Below are 26,325 nucleotides of genomic sequence, written 5' to 3' on the forward strand. Positions count from 1 at the left end.
ACGGAGAGCCATTCGGGTTATGCCAACTATAAAGCTTAAAATAAAACAACGTTTTTTGGTTAAGAAACAGTTTGTGTCTTAACCAAAAATCTCTGGTATATATAGCATGACGCCTGATAATTATTCTGATATGATAGTATATCAAGATCATGGTATACATTAACCGATGCCACCTACCGCAAAATAATTGTAAATACTAAATAGAGGCCATACTTAAATACCTACAAAAACAGTATCACGTATACGCTAGGCTAGATTAATTAATTACATAAAATGGCTGCGGTATTGCCGTATTGCTGGTTTGCTGGGTTGTCACTACCTATTTTTCGGTAAGTGGTAAATAAATCTTATTCATACGATTTATTTACATGCATTATTTTGTATCAAATAATATCAAGATAGTACATATTTTGGTTAATTATAAGTGACAGGGCGGACTAGCGGCTATAGCAATTAATTAAAACGTAAATAATACTTAAAAACATTGTGTTTATTTGTATACGAGAAAATATAATTCATAATGACGCCGTACATCAATCGTAAAAGAACATAAATACAAATTCAAATGCAGTGCTTCATAGACTAGACTATACGTGGACAACATCACAACCATCCAACACATTCTCCTCCTCCTCGCTCGTTTTTATAGATACTTACGTAATAATAGTGCGATATAGTGTCATTCAAACTTTACTTTTCACAATGGTTTTGTCATTACGTCGGCTAACTGAATTTCTGTGGGATGGTAGGTAATATTTATTAATCCATGCACGAAGTATTCATGTATAAAATGGTACCGAACGTATATACGTGAAGAATATAGATGCTTCGACCTTTTGTTGAACGATCCAGACTTCAGAAGTTAAATCGAACTTTGATTCTCAACATGCAAATTTATTTTTATGTCCAAACCGGTAATTTTTTGTAATAGAGATTTGAGATACAATTCCTTTTTGCAATAGTTTTCTGCGGCTATGTAATCGGGTTCAGTCGACGATAGCGCTACTATAGGCTGCCTATTGGATGCCCATAATATTGGCCCATCGGTTATCATTAGAATGGAGCCAGAAGTACTTGCGGGCGTGTCACTATATCACGACCGTTCAGCAGTTTATACTTTCCAACAGTCATATACTTTAAGTATATGAATTAAATAATTTCTATAGCGAAATATCTTTGTCCTTATAATTTTATAGTACCTATAAAAATAAAACACCTTTTTCATTGTTTATTTTTTCAGAAGTCGGGTTATATTTAACAAAACTCTTTGCACAGAATGGAAAATACAGGAACTTACTTAAACTGGAGTAATAAGTACTATGTTATCAACTGAAACAAGGTAGTCTCTTTCGTCGCAATGTTAAAAAACACACAAACATCACACCTTCGGATGCGTATGTATGATCAAAATTAGTAAGTAGGTAAAAGAAATTAAAATCTGCATATATCATATATTATAGCTTACTTAAAATACAAATTTATAGGCGTAAAATTATACTCTAACTATCAGCCGAAATTTGCCTTAAAATGTGTATTTAGGGGCTTTATAAGGTAGCGCACCATATCATAACCTTTTTGGTGTAAATTATCACTTTGAAATATATGTACATCCAAAGATACCAACCTACTTATTTACCTTACGAACAGTTACGTTAGTTAGGTATATTAAAATATCTTGTAATTGTAAAAAGGGTTCTAATAAGCAATTTGTGAATCAACAGACGATGGTCGATAAAAGCGTCTTCTGCGCAGAAGTAGTCCACTTGTAAACAACATCAGAAGGAGTATAATTGAGATTCCACACATTGCGTAAACGCCACCGCGTAGTCGATATTCATCTGAAATTATTAAGACAATATGTAAGTCTACGATACCTCTAACAGTAGGAAAGTACAAGATACTATTTATTTAACTGCTGTTAAAAGTAGTTTCCCAAGTTTCCGGGCCATACCAATTCCTAAAAGGGCCGGCAACGTACTTACAAGCTTCCTGATTTTGGATCCATGGGCGGTATAACTTACATCAGGTGATGCTCCTGTATCACCCACCCCAAAAAATGCTACCATGTTTTTTTTTGTAATTTTAGGTAAAAATTAACATTTTCACGGTGTAAAACATAAATTCTTAAACAATAAAGTCAAGGTTCACGCGTACCTCCATACCCAACTATCATATCAGAATATTCCTTATTACGTAGCGTAGAGTTTGCTAGTTCCGGTAGATATTGCAGCCAAAAAGAAATGTCTTTCTTTACACTTTTGAAACGACAATAACTATAAATCTCTGAGTCACAAATTTCGAAGATACTTCTATCTTTCGCTGTAAACCGAGGCCATTTTTCTTGCGTTGTGGGAGACCTGAATATACAAAATAATTGTGTTTAGAACCAAAAATATTAAAATAATTATTGAATTAAAACTTCTTTAGAATCGTTGTGAGTTGTGATTTCAAACCGGATGCAACTAAAATCGCTCAGATTATACTATGTACCTATGAGATTAGGTATGTATGTCTAAGAAACAATTATATTCGAAATGGCAGGCCTATTCTGAATAATCCTATAGAACTGAAAGTCAACAATATTCTAGCAAACTTTGCGACTGATGATAAGTTTTAAGTTGAAAATGTATCAAACTATAAATGTTATATAAATAGTATAGTGCTTATTATAGTAGTAGCACCCCTTAGTGCCAATGCACTCGTTTCTTACTCGTAAACTATTATTCCTGCTTTTTTCATTCTCTGCTAAATATATAACGCCATTGAAACCGGTCCGTATGATTGCTATGATTTCCAATACATTTAAAACTGATGAAATAAAGGTATGTAAGCAGGTAGAGACTAACACGAATTATTTTAATATTCTACACAACAACGACGTGACATGAATAGAATATCATTCTAGATACGAGTATTGTGCCAAAGCGTTACCTTTTTAACCTATCTCAAACTAGATACATAGTTTCAATTCTTATAAACTATGCAATGGACATACGACGTTTTTATACTGATATGAACACTATTCTTTATACCTATTACCATATGATATAACCACATTGCATATGATATTTATCTACCTGGACCTTAAATTATTTGTTGGAAAAAATTGTTTTTTAAACAGAAAATATGCGAGAAAGATATTTTTCTCTAAAATTATTATCGTCACCATTACATTTAAAGGTATTTTTCGATTGAATTTTGGTATTTGGTCGAAATGAAATCACTGACTTTGGACTTCAGGTAACAACGTTGGATTTAACGATGGCGATATTCATACAACATGAACATGAACTACTACACTGGTATTTAAAAGATACAGTTTCAGCGTGTAAGTGTAATTAAACTTAGTGAAACCACAATTGGTAGACGGCTCAGGAATAAGAATAGGTGTTACTATGATCGTCAATATATTGTAGATAATTTAGCCCTACGCTTCATCTTACATCTTTTTCATACTTCCGAGTCTCATGGAATAGAAAAAAGCACTCAATTAGGTGTACTACGGTAGGATATAGTTTCAGCCCCAAAGTCAGTTTTTGGCGTTTTTATTTAAACGAAGAATAAGAAAAATATTTAACTTAAAAAAGGAGAGTCTTTACCTTCTAGTTATTTTAAAAGCTCTATCGGTGCTTAAGGGGCTCAAATTTATGTAATATTTAAAATTTAGCGTAAAAATGCTGAATATTTCCGAAAACATTTAGATTTTTTATTGCTTTAAAAGATGTTATAATATGTAATTTCCTATTAGATAAAAAGGAAAAATTTACAAATTGTATAGTTAAATTTGGCTATTTGTCAATATTATATAAAATACATTTACCCAAACTTCACAAAATTCATTATATAATATCGAAAAAATGTCGATATTTGTTTCTCGTCATTAGTAGGAGGTCTTCTAGCGACTTGATGTATAATTGCATCACCAAGCAAAGCAATAATATCGGCGCCGTTAACTGCTCCTAAAAAGTTTAAATCAATATCAAGGACACTTGGTATTTTATTAAGATAGATTTTAAATGAATGTATATAAAAATGAATTTTGTATCTTTGTCTCGCTAAAATAAAAAAACTTATGTTAAGAAAAACATCAATTAAATTTTCCAATGCATAAAAACTGTTAGCTAACTATTTGGCTGAATAATATTTGATGACAATTTTTATTTTTAAGATAAAAATTGTCACTTAATGGTCATATATTTATAGATAACCCTAGAAATGTGTTTTTCATAGCTGCAGTATGAGGTCCGATCTGTCTGTTTAAAAAAAATTTGTTAAGTTTTGACATTATATGTTGGTGATACGAAGTTCATTGGGTCATCATATTATGTATGTACTTATAAAATATAGATAGAAACCTATTGATGTAATTTATGAAAGTATACACAACAAAACATCTACCTGTGAAATTTAGGCGATTACCATAAAGGTCAACCATCGATGGAAAGGAGTATCGGAAAACATACACTCTGGGCACTTCTGCAGCGAGTTTCTCCGCTAAATAAGAGCTTCCAATAACCCAGTTTACGACAGAGTCCATAAAACCAAGCGACTCCAATGCGCTAAAATTGTCTATATTCTCTTGTATTCGATTCCAGTATTCCCAACGAACAGCTTCCTGTAACTAAGAAAAATGGAAATTTCACAAGACAATAAAATATATACGACGATCGAACATTTTAAAATAGTAATTTAAAATACCGTTTGGTAAGTTTCCGAATTTTTCAATGAAATAACTTGCAGAATATTTGGTAAAACTTTTTCCATAGAAAATTCATATATTTGCTTGTAAGTTTTCCTTAAAAAGCTCTTAAATAGACTGTCTGAAAAAATAAAGCCAAACTAATTATATGAGAAGCAAACTAACAAAAATTATACTTCTTAAAATACAATAATTGTAGATCCTGGTAACAAAGTAATATTAGGTGATATTATATAATTAATTTTAAGTTTCATACGATTATAAAGCTTACCACGAAGCTTTAAACTGTTTAGATCTGTAGTGCCAATCATAATATCCACTGGTACATTCAATCCACTTGGATGTCTTATTGCCTTCTCCAAAGTAGAAGGTAAATACTGGATTGACTCTGGTAGAAAGTCGTCAGAGGTAGGTTGCATATATTTTTCCAAGCTGGTATTCTTGAAAAAGATTTCGGTAATAATTTTTAATGTAGATAAAATAAAACTACTTAAACGAGAATACACTCACTGCAAATAATTTTGTAATCTCTTCCAAAGGCTTATCTTTCATACATTGCAAAATATCTTCATCTCTAAAGTTCACACATCCCATAGCGCGAGCAATTTCTTTCGAAACCTTCGCTTGTTCACCTGCAGTTACACTACGATTCTCATAGATTCCTTGCCACATATTTGTCGGAGACATAATTATGACTCGATGATATAACCCTAAAAGTTACAGCAGAGAATAGGCTTTATTCAGTAGTTAATGCTAAATTCACATAACACATTTTTATTATATTTTCCTTTGTAATATCTATGAAAAACAAACAAACAACGTAATAAGGTATGTCATAGCGCACCAGTTGTTCTCGGTGAAACCACATGGTGTAACACGCTCTCAGCGCCTGCCGAGTGACCCAAGAGTGTTACTGACGTCGGGTCTCCACCGAAGGCGGAAATATTCTCCCGGACCCATAATAACGCCATGTATTGATCAAGTAAAGCAAGATTTCCTCGAGCTATCACTGATTTTAGACTAAAAAACGATAAAAGGTGAAGTCGATAAGCAACTGTAACAACTACCACGCCTTCTGATGCCAACTCTTGACATGGTAGGTTCAAACTACCGCCGGTCCATGTCTCGCTGTAAAATATTATAATAACGGGTTGAAGCTGCCCATCCACTCTCTGCCTGAAAACCACATTAGATATGAGCTCTATTTTGACAGATATATCTTTATTTGTTTTTTTCTATATTCCGCGTATTGTTACCGAAAAGCAAGATTCTAGAAGACGACAAAGAAATACTAACGTGACTAACTGATCAAAAATGGCAATTGTAAAAACATCTCACCCGCGATGTCCATATATTCAAATATAGACAATTTTCACTGGAATCTTTACTGTCTATTTCTACTTGTGGGCAACTTGGCGCCATACGGTGGGCGAAAAATGTCCTTTTCCAACCGTTATGTCTTTCAGGTGGCTTAAAAACAAACATGGTATAGTATATTTCATTACAAGTGCGGAAAGCCTGTCATTGCACAGAGTTCCGACGAATGTCTACCCGAGCCGAGGCGCAGCCGAAGGTGAGGGTTGACAGTCGGGACGAGTTGCAATGACGGTACCGCACGTGTACTGAACGACTATTTTTAATACAGTTGCGAAAAAATTAAGCAATTTAATTAAACTATTTGCTTTTTTCTATTCTCTCTACGGAATAAATTCGTTGCACGTAGATATGTAGCGACTTATATGTTTCCGGTAAATTGTTCTCCGAAGCATTTTATGCAATTATACTGCGTTCGGGTGGTATTCATTCAAATAAAGTATCGTCGAAATTACTCATTTTGTGCAACAAATAACTCGAAAGAACATTTTTGGAAAATGGCGCCAACCGCAAGAATATGAGCAAAGCTTGTTTTTTCTTTTCTTCACCCATTCTGGCAAAGGGAACTAGGCCCATACAGCCAATTCTTCAGTAGACTATTTTTATTGAAAGAAAACCAAATCTAACTCATTGAGTCCAATCATTAAATCTGATATTTAAACAAATAGTAGCTTCTTTTTAAAATATTTGCATGAATCATAAAAACTTCTGTGATTTTTTTTAGTAAAAACTTCATGGTTAGTTTTTTCTTTTTAATATTTTTTTTATTGATATGAAATATAATAAACCTAACCTAACTTATTGAATCCAATTATTAGTAAACTTTTTAAAAATACGTATTTGCATATATTATAAAATTCTTTTTATTATTTTTTTAATTGATATGAAATGAAAAGAAACCTAACCGAACTTATTGAATCCAATTATTATAATATTTAGAAATCATATATCATAAAAACTTCTATGAATCTTTTAAATAAAACCTTCGTGGTTGGTTTTTTCATTTTAATACACATTGTTTTGACAGTTGGCAAAGAAAACGCACGAGTGCGGGAATGGCAAAGAAAAAGCACGAGTGTGTAATAGCCCACTTTCCGAACGCTATACCTCCCTGCAATATGCCACTTTTTGAGCAACTGTATTAAAAACAACATTTTTCTTAAGTATAAGTTAAAAGCAATTATTACATTGAACGCAATGACTTGTATATGTTACGCATTGAGTTACTGAGTATGTAAGCACTTATTTCATTACATATAATCTCTATGAACATATATCAATATTAAGATACTTACAGAAAATCTCAGTTTTCCAATAGGGGGAGCTGCATATGGTATACCGAAGTAAATTTCAATTGGTTCCAAAGAATTCTCCATAAACACTTTTATCTATAAGTAATTGAGTATTAATGTTGATAATCAAAAGTTAGTTAACGATTACTAAAATGCCTTAACATAGTGTACTACCTTTTTATGAATTGAATAAAATGAAATTAACTTGATACTTAATCATCATCACTAAAAAGATAATAATTGATACTCACTCCAACAACACGACCTTGAGCGATATTTGCGACAGGATCTTGGCCGGAAACTATCATAAGTATACAAAATATTGATAATAGTAACATCTTCATTAGTATCATTACTTACTGATAGTTTTATATATGTGAATAAAAACAAAATAGACGTTATTCATCAACGTTTAGATATCCAATGATTGAAAGCAAATGTAATGAGAGTGTTTGTAACGGGTCCATGGTTGTACATCCGTTACGGCAAAATGTAAAAATTTAAAGGACACAATGGAATGCTTCGACGCGTGAAAATAATAGGCACAGACATTGTTCTAAAATTTGACCAGCATCAAATTTGATTTATAAAAAGAGCAATACAGATAATTGTAAAAACAAACTCTACGCGATCCTTTAACTTATTTTTTTATTATTATATAATGTACTTTTAATATTTGCCCCGTCTTGCGGTAGGTTAGTACTTCAGAAATCAGCAGTTTTATAGAAATCGCAAGGTTTGTTTTATAAGGACATAAAAACGGATATTGATTTTATATAAAGAACAAGTAAAGATTTTTTTATGCATATCTTATTTAAACAATTTGTTTAAAAACATTATAAGTAGTTACAACAGTGAGACAAAAAATTTGTACAAAATCAAAAATTTTACACTTTCACGTTACTAAGTGCTACATCTAGTTTCTTTAATATCATTTTGTAGTAATAGTTAACTGGTTGGTTACTGGCAAAACCAATCGTCGCGAGCAATAGTCCATAGCCAAGTAGGATTGAAAACAACTTGTGTCTTGTGACCCATTCACGAAGGCCACCTGCTGCAAGCAATAATACATTTTTAGTTTAGTTTAATTTGTTTAGTTGTGAGGTTTCTGAAAAATAATCTGTTGAACGTGAAACAATTTCTTCCTTCCTTATCTAGAATACCAACTGATATTGCTGCTTGTAAAACTTTTTATAAAAACATATTAATAATAGCAATCAAATGAACTATTTAATAAATCGTAACGATTCAAATTTGCATTTAAAAAATGTGGCCAATTGGCTTTTTATTTCTTTTACAGTTACGACTAGTTGTTTTTGGCAAATAAAATTTATGATAATGAAAAAAATTGGGATCAATTATAATAGATAGAGAATTTACCATTTCTATTTGTATTTGACGAAGGAAATCTCATAGATGCAGGTTGTTTAGCATAAACAAGTAAATATCGCACTCGGACCAAATCGCAATTAGTGACAAGGTAATTAGTATGTTTTTGATCAAAATTTGCGTCTCCATGCTCCTCACTATCATCTTTACAGCGACCATCCCCTGTGATAAAGGAATTGTGAAATTTAACATACAAATATAAACTGTTTACATATTTCTTTATTAAATGGTTTTCGAAAAATTGGTATACTTCTACATATTAATTACGTAATCCTGATAATTGAGATTGGTTTTGATTATGCGTGTGGAAAACAACGTAAAAAAATATTAAAATACGAAGGTACACATTCCTAGATGCAAGCAGCTTCTGTATTTGGGACTTACCGCTCTCCTCTCACTTTTAAAAATAAATACGTGTGATAAATTATTCTTTAAATATTTATTCATTTAATAAACGTTTAACCTTCGTTCGATACAGGTCTTTGGTAGTTGATTCCTTCGGGAGTGTCTATTATTTCACACAGTGCGACACAGGATAAATGCCCGCCAATGCAACTTGCTCCCCATCCGAATCCACCATAGCTATGAGGCATGCTTATACTGAGCTCGGGCGAAAGATGTATACCGTTACCCAATAACGTAGTCTTTAAACATGAAATAATAATTAAAGGTAAATGAAAAAGCTCTGGAGACAAATATATTGTAGACATTCATTCGTCTATACAAATATTTGAAAGAGGAATAATTTGTTTGTTACTGATAAACTCAAAACTAAGTACTAAATTATCCCTTGACTAACTTAGGCTTTAGTTATGTAAAATGTGTTTTTTTAATCCCAGTCGTGCAAGGAATAGGGTGACAGTTTTCAAATAAACAAGAAGACATACCTACTTAGATTTTTTAAACATCTATTAAATACATTTATCATCTATTACTATGAAATAAACAGAAGAAGCTTGCCGTGTGTAAGCATATTTAAGAATTGAGTTGCAAATTTAGGAAAAAAAATAATAATATTATAGTCAGACCCAATTTAGAGAGATTTTTGAGGTTAGTTCTCACACTTACCTTATTTAAATGTTGTTGAAGTCCAAAATTAAGAATAGAGTAGAAATGTTCCAAGCGATTGCCGTGATAGGCATAAAACGATTTGTGATTTTTCGATAACTCCTTCCATTTTATTTCTGAATTCGATTTTGTTGAATAGACTACTTGGAAAATAAATTGAGGTTTTGGTGCTGGGTTTGTAGATTGCGCATTTATTAAAATCGCCTCATGCTGAAAAAGGTGAATGTTGTGATGGAGTTAATAGTATGTGTTCAGAGAAAAGAGAAATCTTCTCTTTCGTACTTTTCCATAATTTTTACCCACATTCTGTGCAAGATCATATAACATCTGAACATCGCATAGGATATCTAGATGTAAAAGCTACATGGAAATCTAAATGAAATAAAAAAGTACATAAGTATACAAATAATAAGCTGGCGTAAAATAAGCTGTAGCCCCATTTTCATGCAACAGGACACAATGTCGGATATGTCGACAATCCCTGTCACGTTTACGCCATTAAGATTTTATCAGGTCACCGATTTATGGAAATTCTGCTGGTAGCAAAACTTTTTCTCTTGTTTACTAATTTTACACTTCTTCAAGTGCTTAGACTAGAGAGTATAGAAAGATGTTAATTCCCGTGTTAAAGTGACAAAACTATTACAGATGTGTAATTATGAAATATTTTTAAAATGTATAGTATGTTTTTTTCATCTTATTACTTATTTCCTTCAATCTTCTTTATACATAATACAGTTATACAGGACAAGAAATAAATATAGAAAAGAAACAAAAGAAAATATAAATCTTTAAAGAATAGTTTTCTCACCGATTCTGGCACGACAGTTTTCAAATTTGGTTCCTTTAACCTAACAAGGACATAGAATAGAAGATCGATAATATCGCTAATATTTTCCAAATTGTCAAGATTATCTAGTTGTTGTAAAACCAGATCCAAAGCCGGAACATCGGTGACGACGCTTAACTAAAATGATTCAGATTTTGTTGTTAAATTTAAAATTAGGCGTGATAAAAATACTACTACTATATGTCTAACACATACTAATTCATCCATGTCTTTAACGCCATTTTTTAGAAATGCCGGCGGAAATGGTCTTAAACAACTTTCGTATCGAAAACTAAATGCTGCTGCCACGAAGAGACTCCACTTTATATCAGCGGCTTTGAAGTCTTTTTCTAATACTAATCTGCAAAATTTTATGTTTTATATCACTTTATAGTAATTTTAAGAAAGACTTTTCTATTCATGCAGATGAGAAAAATTAAATTGCTGCTTTCAAAGCTAGAGAGTGCTGTTGAAAGAGTTGGTAATAATAAAAAGTAAATAATTAATTAAAAATTAAATTAAGTAAAGGTTAATTAATTAACTATTTAAAAAAGTAGAGCAGTGTTGGCCCAGTGGCTCCAGCGTGCGACTCTCATACCTGAGGTCGTAGATTCGATCCCCGGCTGTGCACCAATGGACTTTCTTCCTAAGTGTGCATTTAACATTTGCTCGAATGGTAAAGGAAAACATCGTGAGGAAACCGACATGTCTTAGACCCAAAAAGTCGACGGCGTGTCTCAGGCACTGATGGCTGATCACCTACTTTTCTATTAGATTTAAAAATTGATTATGAATAAGAAATCTGAGGCCAAGACCTAAAGAGGTTGTAGTGCCACTGATTTATTTAATTTTAAAGATTAATTGACAGTAGTAACACAGACGATAATTTGAAACTTAGGTTCCAAATATAACATACCAAGCCAATTTTATTTTGTATTACTACACTATAAGGGCAGACTATTGAATTTAAATACAAACCTTAAATGGACTGCTTTCTTTTCCAATGAATCGAGTCTCGCTTGAATGTTGTCAGAAAGAGTTTCGGAAGCGGATGCGATATTACAATTAGTTCCTGTATCTGATAACGCTTCAGGTTCTCCATCCATATTTTAAAAATTACTTTACAACAATATCTATTAAAAAACAAAAGGCATAATTTAGATTATTTTGTGTATATACGGTAAAATAAAGGGAAAGTTTATGTGATGTTAGACTGACAATTTTTTTAAAAATAAGAACGTTAAAACCAGTAGTAACTCATAGACTTAAGTTTCTGGCAAAACATAGGTAATAAAGAAATTTATTTCATTTTAGCGATTGTTTTACTATATAAATTAGTGTAATAACTAATCTACTTTTATTAACAGTGCCTAACTGCCTGTTTTGATATTATTTAAACATGTTTGAAATAAATTAATAAGTATTTAATTTAAATAAATATTATATATTATGATATACTCAGGACATGCTTTGAATTTTGCGCTGAAATAGTTTTTATGTTATTATTTGCTTTTCGGTCAGCGTAACATTTTATAATTTACCGCCTCGTCTGACGTAAAATTTTATTGTGCCGCAGGGCACAGATTGTAGTAAAAGATACTTCAAGGGCGGTGACAATTTAATAATTTCACAGTCTGTATTTTAATTTAAGTGTCAGGAAATTAAAGAAGATTTTATAAACAAAGTAGAAATATGTATATAATTTTTGCTCATTAATGATTTCACTTAATCCCAATAAAGGAACTAATAACAAATAATTGTTCATTACCAATTTATTTGTGTATGCTTATTATACGTTTAATGAAAATACATGATATGGGAATTCCTGTGCATTATTTTAATTAAACTATCTTTTACAATATGTTAAAAATTTAACGTCATATTTCTGCCGTGAAATTTATTATTCCCGTACTAGTCATGCCTAAAACACCTCAAGAATTTATCCAGAGTTCTTTTTCACCTCTAGTAGCAACTCTGTGCTCGGCTAAAGTGGAAAATATTGTATCAAAGAACAACCTTTCTTTATCTGAATTATTGCAACCTTTTGCGACGTGTAATTGGGAAGGTAAATTGACTATTAATTTTAAAATAATCATACTGCATTTATATTAAGCAAGGACTGCACAATTATTCTCAGTTGATACTACTAAAGTGTTTAACAATACAGGGCAGTTTCGGGAGCCAGGTGGTAGTGTTTGTATTGTTAAGAACTGGAAGCTAGTCTTCAGAGATGTGAATTGGAAACCGCTACAACCCACAGAAGCTAGAAGACAGTTAAACAATGCTGCATTATTTAACTATGATGATAAGACAATTCCTAAGACTATTGGTATGTTATTCAAAATCTTACATTTTAAGCCTGTTAGTTAACTATAATACATATGTTTAACTACTCTTGATTATTATTAAAATTTTCAGATGGGCACAAGTTTGATGTACCTCAAGAAACACCATGGTTTGATGCATGGAGAGAAACTTATTTTCAAGTGCAATTTCCATCTGACCATGAGTTTACCAAACACTTCTTATCTTGTATTATAGTGGCATCAACATTAGATGAAAATATTGTTGATACATACAACAGTTTAAATCAACAGTGTGCTCAATTACAAAATGTTACTCCACCAAAGCTTCCAAAATGGTTTAATAATTCAGTTCTGAAGTCATATTTGCTTCTGCATGATGCATCTCTGGTATCAAAAGAAAAGTAAGTAGCAGAATCAACCTGTGTACTTTGCTGTTCGGCTCTTAACTGTTATGGATGTCAGGATTCACTATAATTTCACTATAATATTTACATGTTAAATCCATATTTAACATGTAAATTTGAAAGAGAAGTTTTTAATACTTGTAAAACATATTAATTCTACTTACATAATACAATAATAATGGGTGTAACTATGTTGACATTTTGAAATAACATTCCTTTTATTTATATTCTTAACCCTTTTTCAGAGCTGATTCCGCATTTGATACAATGAAACAGACATTTGGTGCAGTTAATTGTTTTATTCTTACTATAAATTCAAGGCAGACCACAGATGCCAAACTCTCAGTGGATTATTGGCAAAATTGTTTTAAGAAACCATCAGAATTACCTATTGCATCGGTAATAGCTGTTTTACTGATTTAATAGATGAGTTAAACAATTAAAATCACACTTATTTTAATTTCAGAGTACTCTGTCACTATCCACATCTAATTTATTATTTGCTCAGCAAGAATCATCATCAACAGTCTCAACAGAAAATATTTTAACACCAGGTAATGTTCTACATTAGCTATATATATTTTTGTGGGGAGTTGATATTTGTTAAGTTTTATGGACATGGAACTGGTATAGGCAAATTTAAGTATAGACCAGGAAGTATTGTGTGTCAACTTGTCATACTTCCCTCTGCACATTGATTTTTGATCACTGATAATTGTTTATCATAAGTTGGATTTAATATTCATTATATTATTGCAAAATAAACTAAGGAGAACCGAATATTATCGAAGACTTTTAAATAATACTTTTAACAATTTTTTTTTATTGTTTTCAGAAGAAAGACCAGTCCCAGTTACGACACATCAGGATGGTTCACACCCCTTGACGGCCAATGAAAGTGATGTATATGATAATGCCAATAGCTTACAGGTAAAGATTAAAAAAACTTTTTATTTTTACTAAATCAAACAAATTTTAAATTAAATTTATTCATTAGTAAATAATATATCATTTACTTTTATTATACTTGTTACATAGCTTGTAAATAAACATTCAGTACCACACTTTTTGTATACTCATGTATGATTCATAGGGAAAGAATCAAATCTTTATAATTTAATATGTAACTTTTTTTTAGAATTGTGCTTTCTGAGTGTCATGTCATACAAACAGAGTGTACATGCCCTACATTTATTTATTCTTACTAAATCTTTTAACCAAAACCAACTTTTTAAAACTTGAGGTCTAGTGTTATGCTTTCTCCCTTTAACATCCAAAGCAATTTTAATTATTGAATAGGGAAAGCCTTATATAATATTATATATGAAAATATTAATTAAACATTTGTGACACAGCCAGGCTCGGTCTAGGTCCAGGGGCAAGTCAAGAATGTATTAATTCTTATCTCACATTGACAAAGTCTCTAAAGATATAGTATATTATGTTATATGTTAATAATAGTATATTTATATATTTTCAGACTCATTCATTTTCTGGTAGTTCGGAAAGTATGAATGTTGTAGGCAAACCATTTGACAATACAGAGGTGCATGGAGCAGCTCTCAATAACAACGATATTGATGCAATAAAAAAGTTCATTCAAGACTATGCATCTAAGGCGTTACTTCCATATATAGAGAAACAAATAGCTCAAATTACAGAAGTGGTATGTTAAATGAATTTTATACCAAAAATACTAGAATGTTTAAAACAATCAAAACCAAATAATTTTTCAGTTGAAGTGTCTAACAAATGAAATTCGGGTGACAAATTGCTGTATATGCAGACAATACAATATATATAGTGAACTTTTGTATCTGCAATTGTGTTATTATTAATCCGTCAGTTTCTACCAACCAAAAATAAATGTTATTGCTCTTTACCGGGCTTTACGAGTTAACCGATTACGAGTATAACCTGTGGTGCTACGTACGTGATACAATTATTATAAATTTAATACAATTATCGTTATGTTTCAAGGTTGCTAACAAAAAAGGTGTGAGCCGATCGTTGTTATCGGCTACAAAAAGATGGTTTACAACGGGGAAATCTGGTACCACCACAGTTAATAATACAGTAATGTAAGTTGTATGTTTTGACTAAGGCTAAAAAAGTTATAATCATTCAGATATATGTATTTCGAAACTAAACCTTCTAGCATCGAGGGTGTCCATGGGCGGCGGTATCACTTTGCCCCCTGTTCTATTAAAAAAAAAATTTTTTTCTTCTATTTATATATATCTTAAATTCATAATATTATATCTAACGAATAACAGTTATAGAATTTTAATAAATCTTTCTTGTAAAGATAGAAGTTGTGATTTTATTTAGAGATAGATGAAAGAACAATTCAACTTATTATAATTCATAATTTTTTTTTACTTTAGTGGTTTCGATAATAAATTACATTTAGATTGATTTAATTCTATGTAATACAATAATAAATTGTATATAATATATTGTACAACCTACAATTAAATTTGCATTTAATAGGGAACTTTTAACTGACAAAAAAATCCGATAAAAGAGGTTTTCAATCTGATGTGTATTAAATTTAAAGAAAAAGCTTATGTTAATTACATATAAAGTCTAAATTTCTACAGCCTTAGCCTCGAAGATATTATTTAATACACAATTACGCCTAACGCCCTATGCGTCGCTTTCTTATCCAAACGTGATAAGAATGACGAATATGATTGTTTAATAATTTTAGCTATTCAAGTGACTGTCCAGAGTTACAATTACGTCGACTCGGCGATCTTTGGTTTCTTTGTGGCCAATGGCAGCGAGCTTTTGACGCGTACCACACAGCGAAGAGAGAGTTTTACGCGGATAGCGCTTGGCTCTGCTATGCCGGGGCGTTGGAAATGGCCGCTATTAGTGCTTTTATGGCGGGCGAGTCAAATCGCAAAACACACGCCTATATGGAAGAGAGCATCGTTACGTATTTGAATACTTGTAGGTGAGTCTATCTATATAACTACCACAGAATATTCACCCTATTTTTTAATTTTTGCTGTGACACAGTCAAATAATATACATATTTACGCATTATATATGTATATATTAATTTACATATATTGTAAATCAATAAAATACTTTCTTGTGTACAACATTTCAAAATGAAATTTTACTGATAATGGCGATGGATTACGATTTCATCTTTTTTTTAATTTGCTTTTATATATACATTTGGTACATAGCTTACTAATAGGAATTAATTAAAAAAGATGTATGTTTGTGATTCTTCTAGTCAATTCACGTGCTCAAGTATTCCATACATAAATAAAAGATACCAACATAACTATGATTTTTAGTATTCTCGCTTAGTGGGGTGTACCTATACTTTCAGAATGGTACAATATGCAGTCAGAGCAACATTATTATCTATCCCATGTTTATTACAACACGGTTTACATGGCGAGGCCGCAAAACAACTCATACGAATGACGTCAGAAGACAGTGACCTCCGAAGCGCAATGTTGTTGGAACAAGCAGCTCTATGCTTTCTCCTCGGCCCAAGCAATAAGACCATGAGCCGGAAATATGCATTCCACATGGTCCTTGCTGGTCACAGGTTTTCCAAGGCGGGACAGAAGAAGCATGCTCACCGGTGCTATAGACAAGCATATCAGGTAATTTTAATGGTTAATTGCTTAATCGCTTTGTTGCATGTATTTTGTGCTTATGTGAATTAATACTAAAAGTTAGTACTAAGAGGTAGTTTAACTGTGATAAGTCGTCTCGTCGTCAAGTAAGTATTATTGTGAACGAATTTGTGATTTCTTTTTATTGAGATATGACCCTATTATTATAGATATATTTGTATCTCATGCTTATTTTAAACCAATTTTTACAATTTGTATAGGTAGGGTGTCTAGGTACTACAACTTATTATTTATTTATTTCAAAACGTTACACATTTCACATAATTATGATATTCAAAATGTTTAACGATTATGGTAAAAAAATCATTTTGTTTAAGAAATAAATATTTATTACTATTATTAAATACTAATTACCTACAAAACAAGTGTTTTTTACAACTTTTAGATCTGGGCCTCACAATTCCTGTATCTGTTTTGTGATCACTATTTTTTCTAATAGGCAAGTGGGTGATCGGCCTTCTATACCTGACACTCGCCTACACAAATGCCGGTTTTCTCACGATGTTTTCCTTTACCGTACGAGCCAGTGTTATATGTGGACATAGATGGTATTGATAATTTAAATAAAATGTGTCCTTAGGTGTACGAAGAAAGCGGTTGGCGTCTATCGACGGACCACGTTCAATTCGCTCTAGGGCGCTTAGCGGGTGCCTTGAAGATGTCAGCCGATGCCGCCCGCTGGCTTTCTGGTCCACTCTCACCAGACTCACAACAACCTGAAACCCAACAGGATGCCTTTCTACGGGAGTTCATGCTCGCACATCAGGTTTGTAATTTTTACCGGGGTAATGTTTTGACAATTTCAGAAATAGGAAGATCGATCGAACATCGATAAGATCGTTTTAAGGACGATCGCCTAAAGGTGAATCAGATATTCAGGTTGGAATATTATCGACGAATATTATCAGTTATCTACCAATGCAAGATTTGTGCGTTAAATTAGCTGTCGTATACGGGCTGCAATGGCTACATTATGTTTATAAATTTTGAATATTTTTTTATCAAATATGTATTTTGATACTAGAAGAAAGAAGAGAATACAGTGTTACGAAATGCTAATGTGGTAATGCTATTTTGTGTATTAAGATTAATATGTAATGCGTTATTAAATAGATTTGAATATAAGTTATTTAAATGTAAATTATGGTGAATTTCTTTATATAGTATGTGAAAATCTTGTTTGTTTACTTATCACAAAATAAACTGTACTGTGTGTGTATGTATGTACAAAATACGTTACTTATTTACAAATTGCATGTTTATAGTGTTGGTTGAATTTTTCTAAAGTGATTTAACGCGTGCTTTCTTTTTATACTACGTTCTACATAAAATTATTCACAGCAATGGGTAGACAGTTCTGAGGAGTTCAAAAAACGTCTGCCGACGTTGCCCGTTCCTTTATTAATAGGCGAAGAAACTGCTGTGTTATGCGCCGGGCCCTCGCCTTTATCATCCCCGGGTCGAACGCCAGCCACTTCGGTGTCATTTAATAATATCTCCGACATAACCGACAATTTATATTGGAGTAAACTAGAAGAAAGTCTGCTCCAAGTCGCGCAAGGCAGTATTCCAATGATTTTTAAACCAACAACAGATTTGTATACTCAGAAAAATGATAGTAGTCCAATCGTGCCGCAAGGAGGTAATTTTTTTTATATTTGCAGCTTTGTTTTGCTACTTACAAGCTTAGATGCCATTTTGACATTGGATCAATATATTTTGCTGATTTCCTTTTGTTTTTCCTACAGCTCCTAATATACTAAATTGTTATAACAAAAGTCAAACCGGCATTTTTTGCTTGATGTAATACGTTTAATTTACTGATTTTATAAATAATATTTTCAGAACCAATACATGTAGCTATTACTTTAAAGAATCCCTTAAAGGTTCCGTTACTCCTGACGGATATGGAATTACTCTGGAATTTTACTCCAAGTTCTTCCGGGATTGTTCAGGGAGAGACATATAATAATGAATACAGCATTGCAGCTGGCCAAGTGCTAGAGGGTAACGTTATACATGGACAAAAAATAAAATCATTACACTTAGAAGGCGAATGCCAGAAAATGGTCAGTTTTACGATTACGCCTTTGAAGGTTGGACTGTTGGATATACAGGGTTTCGTATACAAGTGAGTTTTTTATATATATTTTTTATGTTAGTTGGGAGTTCTGGATAATTCAGTTCTATCAACAATTTATTTACTTAACGAAGAAAGCCTACAGGAGCTGTTATGTAAGTCTATAAAATATGCACAAGAAAATGTATTACAGTAATGCCTCTTATTAAAATAAATAAATTAGCTTAAACTGATGTTAACTTAAAATCTCTTCTATAATATACAACACCCAATTTGGTTTTAACCAAAAAAGAGGTCAAATGGAATAAGTAAATTACTTAAAATTCAAGTGCTTGGTTACCATTAGACTTAATTTGGCACTGGACATTGAGAGAGAGAAATTTTAATAAAATCTGTGAATCCGTAAATCCGTAAAGTCTGACATTAAGTTTTGGTTCATTATTAAAAACTTATATAAAATAGTAATAACAAAACAATATTAATAATAGTGATCACGAATTTGGCTAACAGTTTTAATTATTTTAGATTAATCAACGCAAGCGATAGGAGACAAAATGAGAATAGTGTAGCAGTGATGGGAAAGTTAACATTAAATGGATCCAATAAACGATTGCACATAACCGTTATTGACCACGCTCCGTGTTTACAAGTAATACATATATTGTTATATAATACTATTCTTTAGTTCAAAAGCATTACTAGTTCTACTAGTAGGTTGATTATTTGACTTTTACTGATTTTACGTTGATGTTGTTAATTTATACGCCTTGTGACATAATCAACGGCAGATCCAATTCAATGGGGGTCATGACCCCCATGACCCAGCTGGTTCCATTACTAAGGTGGATCACTACTTGAACATAATGATTTTATTTCAATATTTTGTCACGATCCAGACTCTGTGTAACTACATATCTTCAATATTTAATTAATTTAATATCTTAATATATATATTTCTTGTGTGCGTGTGTATGTGACTGAACTCCTCCTAAACGACTGGACCAATTTTGATGAAATTTTTTGTGTGTGTTCGTGGAGATTCGAGAATGGTTTAGATTCACAATTTTGTCCGCTGGACAATGTTTTTTTTAATTAATTAGTAGTTGTTGATTTTGGAATGTTTACATTGGATCCGACAGACGGCGCTACCATCGCACTGTCAAATTTTAAATAATATTTGAATTTTAATTTTAGTCTGTCCCGACAGTTAGCGCTGCGATCAAATTAAAAAAAAAGTTTTGTTATCATTGTGTTATTGTAGACCATGTGCTGGATCGTTAGATATTGTCATAACATTTGAATAATAATTTTCATCAAAATGGTCCAGAATGTTTTAGCTTATTAAAAAAAGTTTGAAATTTTCAAATTAAAGACGTATAGACAGGACAACGTCTGTCGGATCCGCTAGTAATATAATAACTTTGTATGATGACAAACGTATTAGCTCTTGACTTCACCACGACTATGTGACTCCCTCCTGGCGCCAAAGCTGGATTCGCCCTTGGACATATTTAACAACATATGCATTAAATAGTGTCGCCATTGCTTCCATATATATATAATATAATTTCATAGTGTTGTTTAGTACCAAATAAGAGCACAGTTTCATAGATCTTGCAATTATTTATTTTGCATTTGGAACATTATTATGTTATATAAATATATATGAAATAAATTTTTGCGTAAGTTAATACCTACAGGGGTATTAGTGACGTAGATCCGGCTGCAGGATTAGTGTACTCATCGGTTATTTGATAAAAACCAAATTGTATGTATATTTATAATTGGAGGATGTATGTATATCTACTAAATTTTGAAATGTACACGGCAAATTACATAAAGATTAAAAAAAATCACGGGTACCGCTACCCACCTGGCTGCACGTAAAAAACGTACATTTATGAATTATATATCAAATTGAAGCTAATTTCTATTAATTATTGTATATGGGTGCCTAGTTAAATCTGGCCGCAAATAAGGGTTACCTGCTGTTAAAGATGATAAATATTTAAGTTAGAATGGAAGAGAGTTAACGTCATCATTTGTGAGACGAGAATAGCGAATGCTGCCTGTGAATGCACCAAAAATTTCACGAAAATCGGTCGAGCGAATTCGGAGAAGCTTAGTTACAAACACAGTGACACGAGAATTTTATGTGTGTTAAAAATTCTTTAAATTGTTTAAGGTTACATTCGCGGAAACAAACACGGAAGTGATAAGTGGCGAAATATTAACAATTGATATGGACTTTCGTAATGTCGGTCCTGCTGCAATGAATAATTTGCACATAGCCGTATCTCACCCAGAATGTATGCACGTTGTATCGCCTGATGACACAGACGACTTCAAGTATTTATATCAAGACAAGTATAAAGAACCACCTGATTCATCGGGTTAGTATCATAAAAATAATATAATTAATATAGGATATTTGACCGCAGAGTACGTCAGTTATGAAATAAATACATGTTTTAAACAGTAAAATACGTAATTATTCAATTCTTAGATAGTTTTCGCAGGCCACTCGATCAAGTTTATATATTAGAATATCTTGTTTCTTAAAATGTTGCATAGATAATTAGAGTATTTATAGCTGAGGAATTTTTAATGTCCTTCTTTATTTTATTTTCAAAATTAATGTATGTCATATATTTGTTAAATTTTAAAAGTTTCTTGTATAATAATAAAACAGATGAACGTACCGCCCGAGCACAATTGCGTATACAAGCGGCCCAACGGCGTGTACGCTGTATATCACGCGGGGCGGACGCGGGTGTCGGATGTACGGGCACGCTGCTCTTAAGGCCGCATTCTGCAGCGTCAACGTTATACATGCTCATATATTATGAGACTGGATTACCAGCTCGGCCCTATAGGCTGCTGAGACATGTGTTCCGTTTTGCCACGAAAGTACGTAATTGCAAAACATTCTTAATGTTGCTACATTTATTATTTTCCAAAAAATTTTTTTTAGGTTTTTTTAATAAATTAATTACTTTCCTATTTACAGGACGTTGTTGAAGTGTTAGTCACCCCTCGAAGGTGTCTAGGGGAAACCGATGGCAAGGTTTTGGAGAACACAAGGTTCGCCGTAGAAGTAAAAAATATAAGCAATGAGAAAGACGAAAATATATCCCTTGATGTGTTAGAAGTGTCGCTTTTAAGCAGACAGTGGAAGTTAACTGATATCACAGGAGTATTAGACGTTAAGAGCTCCTTGATCGCACGTGAAAGATTACATCTTATATTCAAAGCGGTCAGAATATTTGATGATGTTCCAGAGGGCAAAGTCGAAAATTCATGTCTCAAAGTCTCCAAGGATGTGGTACCGATCGATGATTCCGTCAACAAACTCCCATTTTCCAAATTTGTTCTTGACCATGTACCGTCCCTTTTAGATAACTTCGATTCCCCAAACAACCATGGCGATAGAACGGGTTTGATCCAATCCATGTTTATTTTGAGGTGGAAAGCATATAATAATAAAAGTGGAACAACTACGATCGGGCAACATTGTCTCTGGCTAGACGGATTCAGCAAAACTATTTCACGGAACAGAGAGAAAATAGATCACGGCTTAGTTGATGATTTCGAAAGTAAACTGGAATTAAGCGATACAAAAGGGAAATCTGAAAAGTCAAATGTAGTTATATTAAGACTTGAGCATTCAAATTACGTGAATCACAATTTTAAAAGGAAAAAGTTGTGTATTATACCAATAACGGTGAATATAGTTAACTGCTATGGGGTTCCTGTGAATGTATTCATTGATATGTTCAAGCAACAGAACAGGTAAAAACATATCTTTAATAGGAAGTAGACTCAAGTTAACATTGCTGATAATATCAGAATCTACTAAACAAGACAGTTCAGTGTATATTTATAGGAAATCTATTTGAGGTATATCATAATACAAATATTGTAGTGATGAAAAGACAGAGAAGCGTTTAAAATAAAAAATCAGTGGCGCTACAACCTCTTTAGGTCCTGGCCTCATATTTCTGAACCGGTTTCATGATCATTTTTAAATCTAATAGGCAAGTAGGTGATTAGCCTCCAGTGCCTGACACAGGTTTGGCTTTTTGGGTCTAAGACATGTCGGTTTCCTCACGATATTTTCTTTCACCGTTCGAGCAAATGTTAAATGAGCACATAGAAAGTCCATAGGTGCACAGCCCGGGATCGAACCTACGACCTCAGGTATGAGAGTCGCACGCTGAAGCCAACACTGCTCATTGAAGCGAAGCGTTTAGCACTACTTTTAAGTCTTCTACAGCCGCACTCTTCATTTCTGAAAGTCATATTAGTGGCGTCGCGTATCTTTCTTCACTCTTCCTTGTCCAGTGAGTAGGAGATCGGCATCGAAGTCTGGTGCCCTCCCCTCTGCTAGTCTTGATGAGTTTTTCTTAATTTTCTGAATCTTCTAATATATTTGTGGTTTTAGAGAGTCGACTGGCATGCTGGGTTGGGCTGGGGCATTAAATAATGGATTTGCTCCCGATTCAAAAGAGCTGGGTTTGAAAGTCACTTTACAAAAGTTTGAGTCTCGAAAACTGCAGGTACTTAGAAATTAAAAGATATAAATTCATAATACTTAAACCGATTTTATTACCTCTGCGGATATCTATATAAATAAGAACTGGTATCAATTTTTGAAGTGAAACTTCTTTAGGGCTATGAGGGTAAAAAGTTTATGGATGAAACGCAATAATAATAATATTAGCGTCACGAAGTATTGCAGCGTTTTTGTCGCCATAGAGCGAGAGTAGGGAGATAGATCGAACTTCACATCACGCACAGTGCCATGAATAGGTGGGAGAACGCTTAGTAAAAACGATTGAGAGAGAGAGTAGGGGAGATCTAGAAAAACAACAGGCTATTGGTTGATGTAGCGTTTATAACTCTCGTGCAGTAAACGCAGATGTTTTATTTATTTATATATTTATCATTAGCACGTATACAGTGTGAATATAGACATGTCGCTGTAAAGTAGTTAAATCAGAGAGTAAATTAAATCTTTAACTACTTTACTACGACAGATATACGAGAACATCGTTTTCTACACAATAAACTTTTATAAGAACGTCAATTTCATAGTAGGCCCCAATATGTATTACTTGTTTGCTTCGTGTCTTTAAATTATTATTTTTTTTCAGGTAAACGCCTTATGTGCAATTCCTGGTACATATACTGTCGGTGCTGCCTTTTCCATTATAACAAACATTGAACCAGACAATGTTGCTATTACTCAGTTTATTAATAATACCTCTTTATTAGTTGTTAAACAAGCCGATTAAATTAATTATGTAATAGCAAACAAATTATTAATTTATAATATGTTTAGTATTTTTCAATATGAATTTTCACGTGCTATGAATGGCTCAAAGCATAAACATTAAATGTTTTGTTATATTCCTGTAGAAAAATCGTTTCGGTTTTATGGCTGTCGTAAATTAAAACTGTATACTAGTATGATGCTGTGACTTTTATTTAAGAAAATATTCCTTAAATAAACATAAAAATTGTCTATGCTTATTTAAATTTTCACTTATTGAATCGTTTCCAACGATGCAATATAAATATATAACACGTTAAATAGTTAAATGCGAACGACCTTCCTCTTTCGCCCTTAGTTGGATACAGATCAATGACGAGACCTCGTTTAGCACTCAGTATGGCAGAAACAAACAGTTTAAAATATAATTTAGATATGAATATTCATAGTTGTTCATTAAAGGTTAATCCTATTTCATAAAATCTTGTATTGGTCATGACTTATCTTTAACAGTACATATTTGTATTTGTGTTGAAAGGAAATATGAAATATCAGTTTAAATCAGAATATGTATTTGGATTTTTTTTACTTTATGGTAAGAAAATACTTACTTTGTGGTATTATTTCATCTTTATACAGTACCATAGCGTGTCATTACTAGACATTCATGCTTTTTTTTAAATTTGTGAGATAGGTAAATTTGTTACATAGAGTGAGTTACGATATGATTATGAATGAGCATAATCTAGAACGGTCAGTAGTGACTATATAGTGAGATTATTATTGTTGATTTGGGTGATACAATGCTTCACAGTACACTATACAGCATAACATGCATAGACCACAGATCTTACAGCTTTATTAATTATTTTGTAAATATTTTTTGAATTTATACTTTTGGTGCGATGGAGAAAAATGATGAGAGTGAATTTTTACGATGCGCGTGCTCACCAATACCTAAATTCGACGTCGTAAAGGTAGATCTTGGTGGCATGGAAATTGATAACTATGTTCAAGTTGATTATTCTAGTATTTTTATATTTAGAACACGTGTTTCGTAACAGTACAATTAAACAGTGTGAATAAATAAATATTATTTCGGTGTTTTAAAATCAATTTCATATACGATGGTCATAGTATTTACTAATTATTTATTTATTTAAATAAAATCTTTTTGATTAATTTTAATTATTCGTTTATCACTGCTGCATTTTAGTTACTTTTTTTTCCATACGCCAAAGAAGTATAACTTCTAACGCGTGTACATAATTACACACACTTTTTTCTGTGCACAACGCTATAAAGATTTAGGTAGAATTTATAGAGAAGAGGTTATTTAGTGACTGAATAATAATATTCAATACCATAAGCCTTAAGGTAATAATACAGTGTAATGTTATGTGTCTGTGATAGAATGCTACTGACGTGACAACATAAATTTTACACGGTGTGGCCATGCTGAATCGTTTCCTTTAACTTAAGCAGTGAATGGCTAAAAATAGTATAATATTTAGATGCGAGATACAAACAACTGGCTGATAAAAGGGGTGAAAGTTCATGTTACGTTCATTGTAACCTTTACAATCAGACTTACTTAAACTTATATTTATTATTATTAAGGTTTAATATAATAAATATAAGTTTTTATAGTTTTTTTTAAACCAAAAAGATAGTATTGATTTAAACAACTTATCAACTCCTTATAAGTATGTCCATTCAAGATATTTTAAAAATAGTTTTTATTTAATTATAATTATTAAATACCGAATTTTAGTACTCAAGATTCATGATTAGACTTTTTTATGTCGACAATGTTGGCAATAAATACATACAATTTATTTTCTTTCTTTCCTTTTATTCATTCATTTTAATACTAATTCAATACTTTATAATGTAATATCAATTTAATTGGAACTGAGTCAAAGATCTTAAAAATAATTA

At 32.2% G+C, this 26,325-nt stretch overlaps 3 protein-coding genes across 4 annotated transcripts; 1 reads left to right on the plus strand and 2 right to left on the minus strand.

Moving 5' to 3' along the window:
• Positions 1–1,487: 1,487 nt before the first annotated feature.
• LOC111003272 (pyrethroid hydrolase Ces2a) lies at positions 1,488–7,770 on the minus strand. Its single transcript, XM_045630346.1, has 11 exons — positions 7,617–7,770; positions 7,369–7,461; positions 6,038–6,169; positions 5,544–5,871; positions 5,210–5,409; positions 4,971–5,139; positions 4,699–4,820; positions 4,399–4,621; positions 3,821–3,959; positions 2,155–2,357; positions 1,488–1,838 (listed from the first exon to the last, which is right to left on the minus strand). The coding sequence occupies exons 1-11, from the start codon at positions 7,716–7,718 to the stop codon at positions 1,696–1,698; spliced, it is 1,854 nt and encodes a 617-aa protein (XP_045486302.1). The 5' UTR covers positions 7,719–7,770; the 3' UTR covers positions 1,488–1,695.
• Positions 7,771–7,897: 127 nt separating this feature from the next.
• LOC111003275 (protein mono-ADP-ribosyltransferase PARP16) lies at positions 7,898–11,859 on the minus strand. Of its 2 annotated transcripts, none has more exons than XM_022273699.2 (7): positions 11,630–11,859; positions 10,868–11,012; positions 10,634–10,789; positions 9,823–10,032; positions 9,218–9,398; positions 8,746–8,916; positions 7,898–8,416 (listed from the first exon to the last, which is right to left on the minus strand). In XM_022273699.2, the coding sequence occupies exons 1-7, from the start codon at positions 11,755–11,757 to the stop codon at positions 8,253–8,255; spliced, it is 1,155 nt and encodes a 384-aa protein (XP_022129391.2). In that variant the 5' UTR covers positions 11,758–11,859; the 3' UTR covers positions 7,898–8,252. The 2 variants fall into 2 exon arrangements, with proteins under 2 accessions (XP_022129391.2, XP_022129390.2); XM_022273698.2 differs by having other exon boundaries at positions 7,898–8,419.
• Positions 11,860–12,318: 459 nt separating this feature from the next.
• LOC111004065 (trafficking protein particle complex subunit 8) lies at positions 12,319–24,584 on the plus strand. Its single transcript, XM_045634365.1, has 19 exons — positions 12,319–12,716; positions 12,819–12,980; positions 13,070–13,358; positions 13,607–13,760; positions 13,828–13,915; positions 14,197–14,291; positions 14,842–15,027; positions 15,342–15,442; positions 16,075–16,323; positions 16,714–16,996; positions 17,610–17,795; positions 18,371–18,671; positions 18,875–19,160; positions 19,635–19,758; positions 21,295–21,502; positions 21,802–22,019; positions 22,120–22,901; positions 23,554–23,668; positions 24,266–24,584. The coding sequence occupies exons 1-19, from the start codon at positions 12,569–12,571 to the stop codon at positions 24,404–24,406; spliced, it is 4,116 nt and encodes a 1,371-aa protein (XP_045490321.1). The 5' UTR covers positions 12,319–12,568; the 3' UTR covers positions 24,407–24,584.
• The last annotated feature ends 1,741 nt before the right edge of the window (positions 24,585–26,325 follow it).

This window comes from Pieris rapae, chromosome 1 (assembly GCF_905147795.1).
Source record: "Pieris rapae chromosome 1, ilPieRapa1.1, whole genome shotgun sequence".
In the NCBI taxonomy this organism is placed as follows: domain Eukaryota; kingdom Metazoa; phylum Arthropoda; class Insecta; order Lepidoptera; family Pieridae; genus Pieris; species Pieris rapae.

What these genes read in the sequence shown, in the direction of transcription:
- LOC111004065 (XM_045634365.1), top strand. Translation starts at nt 12,569, where the DNA reads ATGCCTAAAACACCTCAAGAATTTATCCAGAGTTCTTTTTCACCTCTA. An exon ending in ATAATGCCAATAGCTTACAG is followed by an intron (nt 14,292 to 14,841) that starts GTAAAGATTAAA and finishes ATATATTTTCAG; the next exon opens with ACTCATTCATTTTCTGGTAG. An exon ending in TAGCTCAAATTACAGAAGTG is followed by an intron (nt 15,028 to 15,341) that starts GTATGTTAAATG and finishes TTATGTTTCAAG; the next exon opens with GTTGCTAACAAAAAAGGTGT.
- LOC111003275 (XM_022273698.2), bottom strand. Translation starts at nt 11,757, where the DNA reads ATGGATGGAGAACCTGAAGCGTTATCAGATACAGGAACTAATTGTAAT. An exon ending in AAACTGTCGTGCCAGAATCG is followed by an intron (nt 10,033 to 10,633) that starts GTGAGAAAACTA and finishes CACCTTTTTCAG; the next exon opens with CATGAGGCGATTTTAATAAA. An exon ending in GTCAAATACAAATAGAAATG is followed by an intron (nt 8,420 to 8,745) that starts GTAAATTCTCTA and finishes TATTGCTTGCAG; the next exon opens with CAGGTGGCCTTCGTGAATGG.
- LOC111003272 (XM_045630346.1), bottom strand. Translation starts at nt 7,718, where the DNA reads ATGATACTAATGAAGATGTTACTATTATCAATATTTTGTATACTTATG. An exon ending in TAATCGCCTAAATTTCACAG is followed by an intron (nt 3,960 to 4,398) that starts GTAGATGTTTTG and finishes TAAACTTTTTAG; the next exon opens with GAGCAGTTAACGGCGCCGAT. An exon ending in TATGATAGTTGGGTATGGAG is followed by an intron (nt 1,839 to 2,154) that starts GTACGCGTGAAC and finishes TAATAATTTCAG; the next exon opens with ATGAATATCGACTACGCGGT.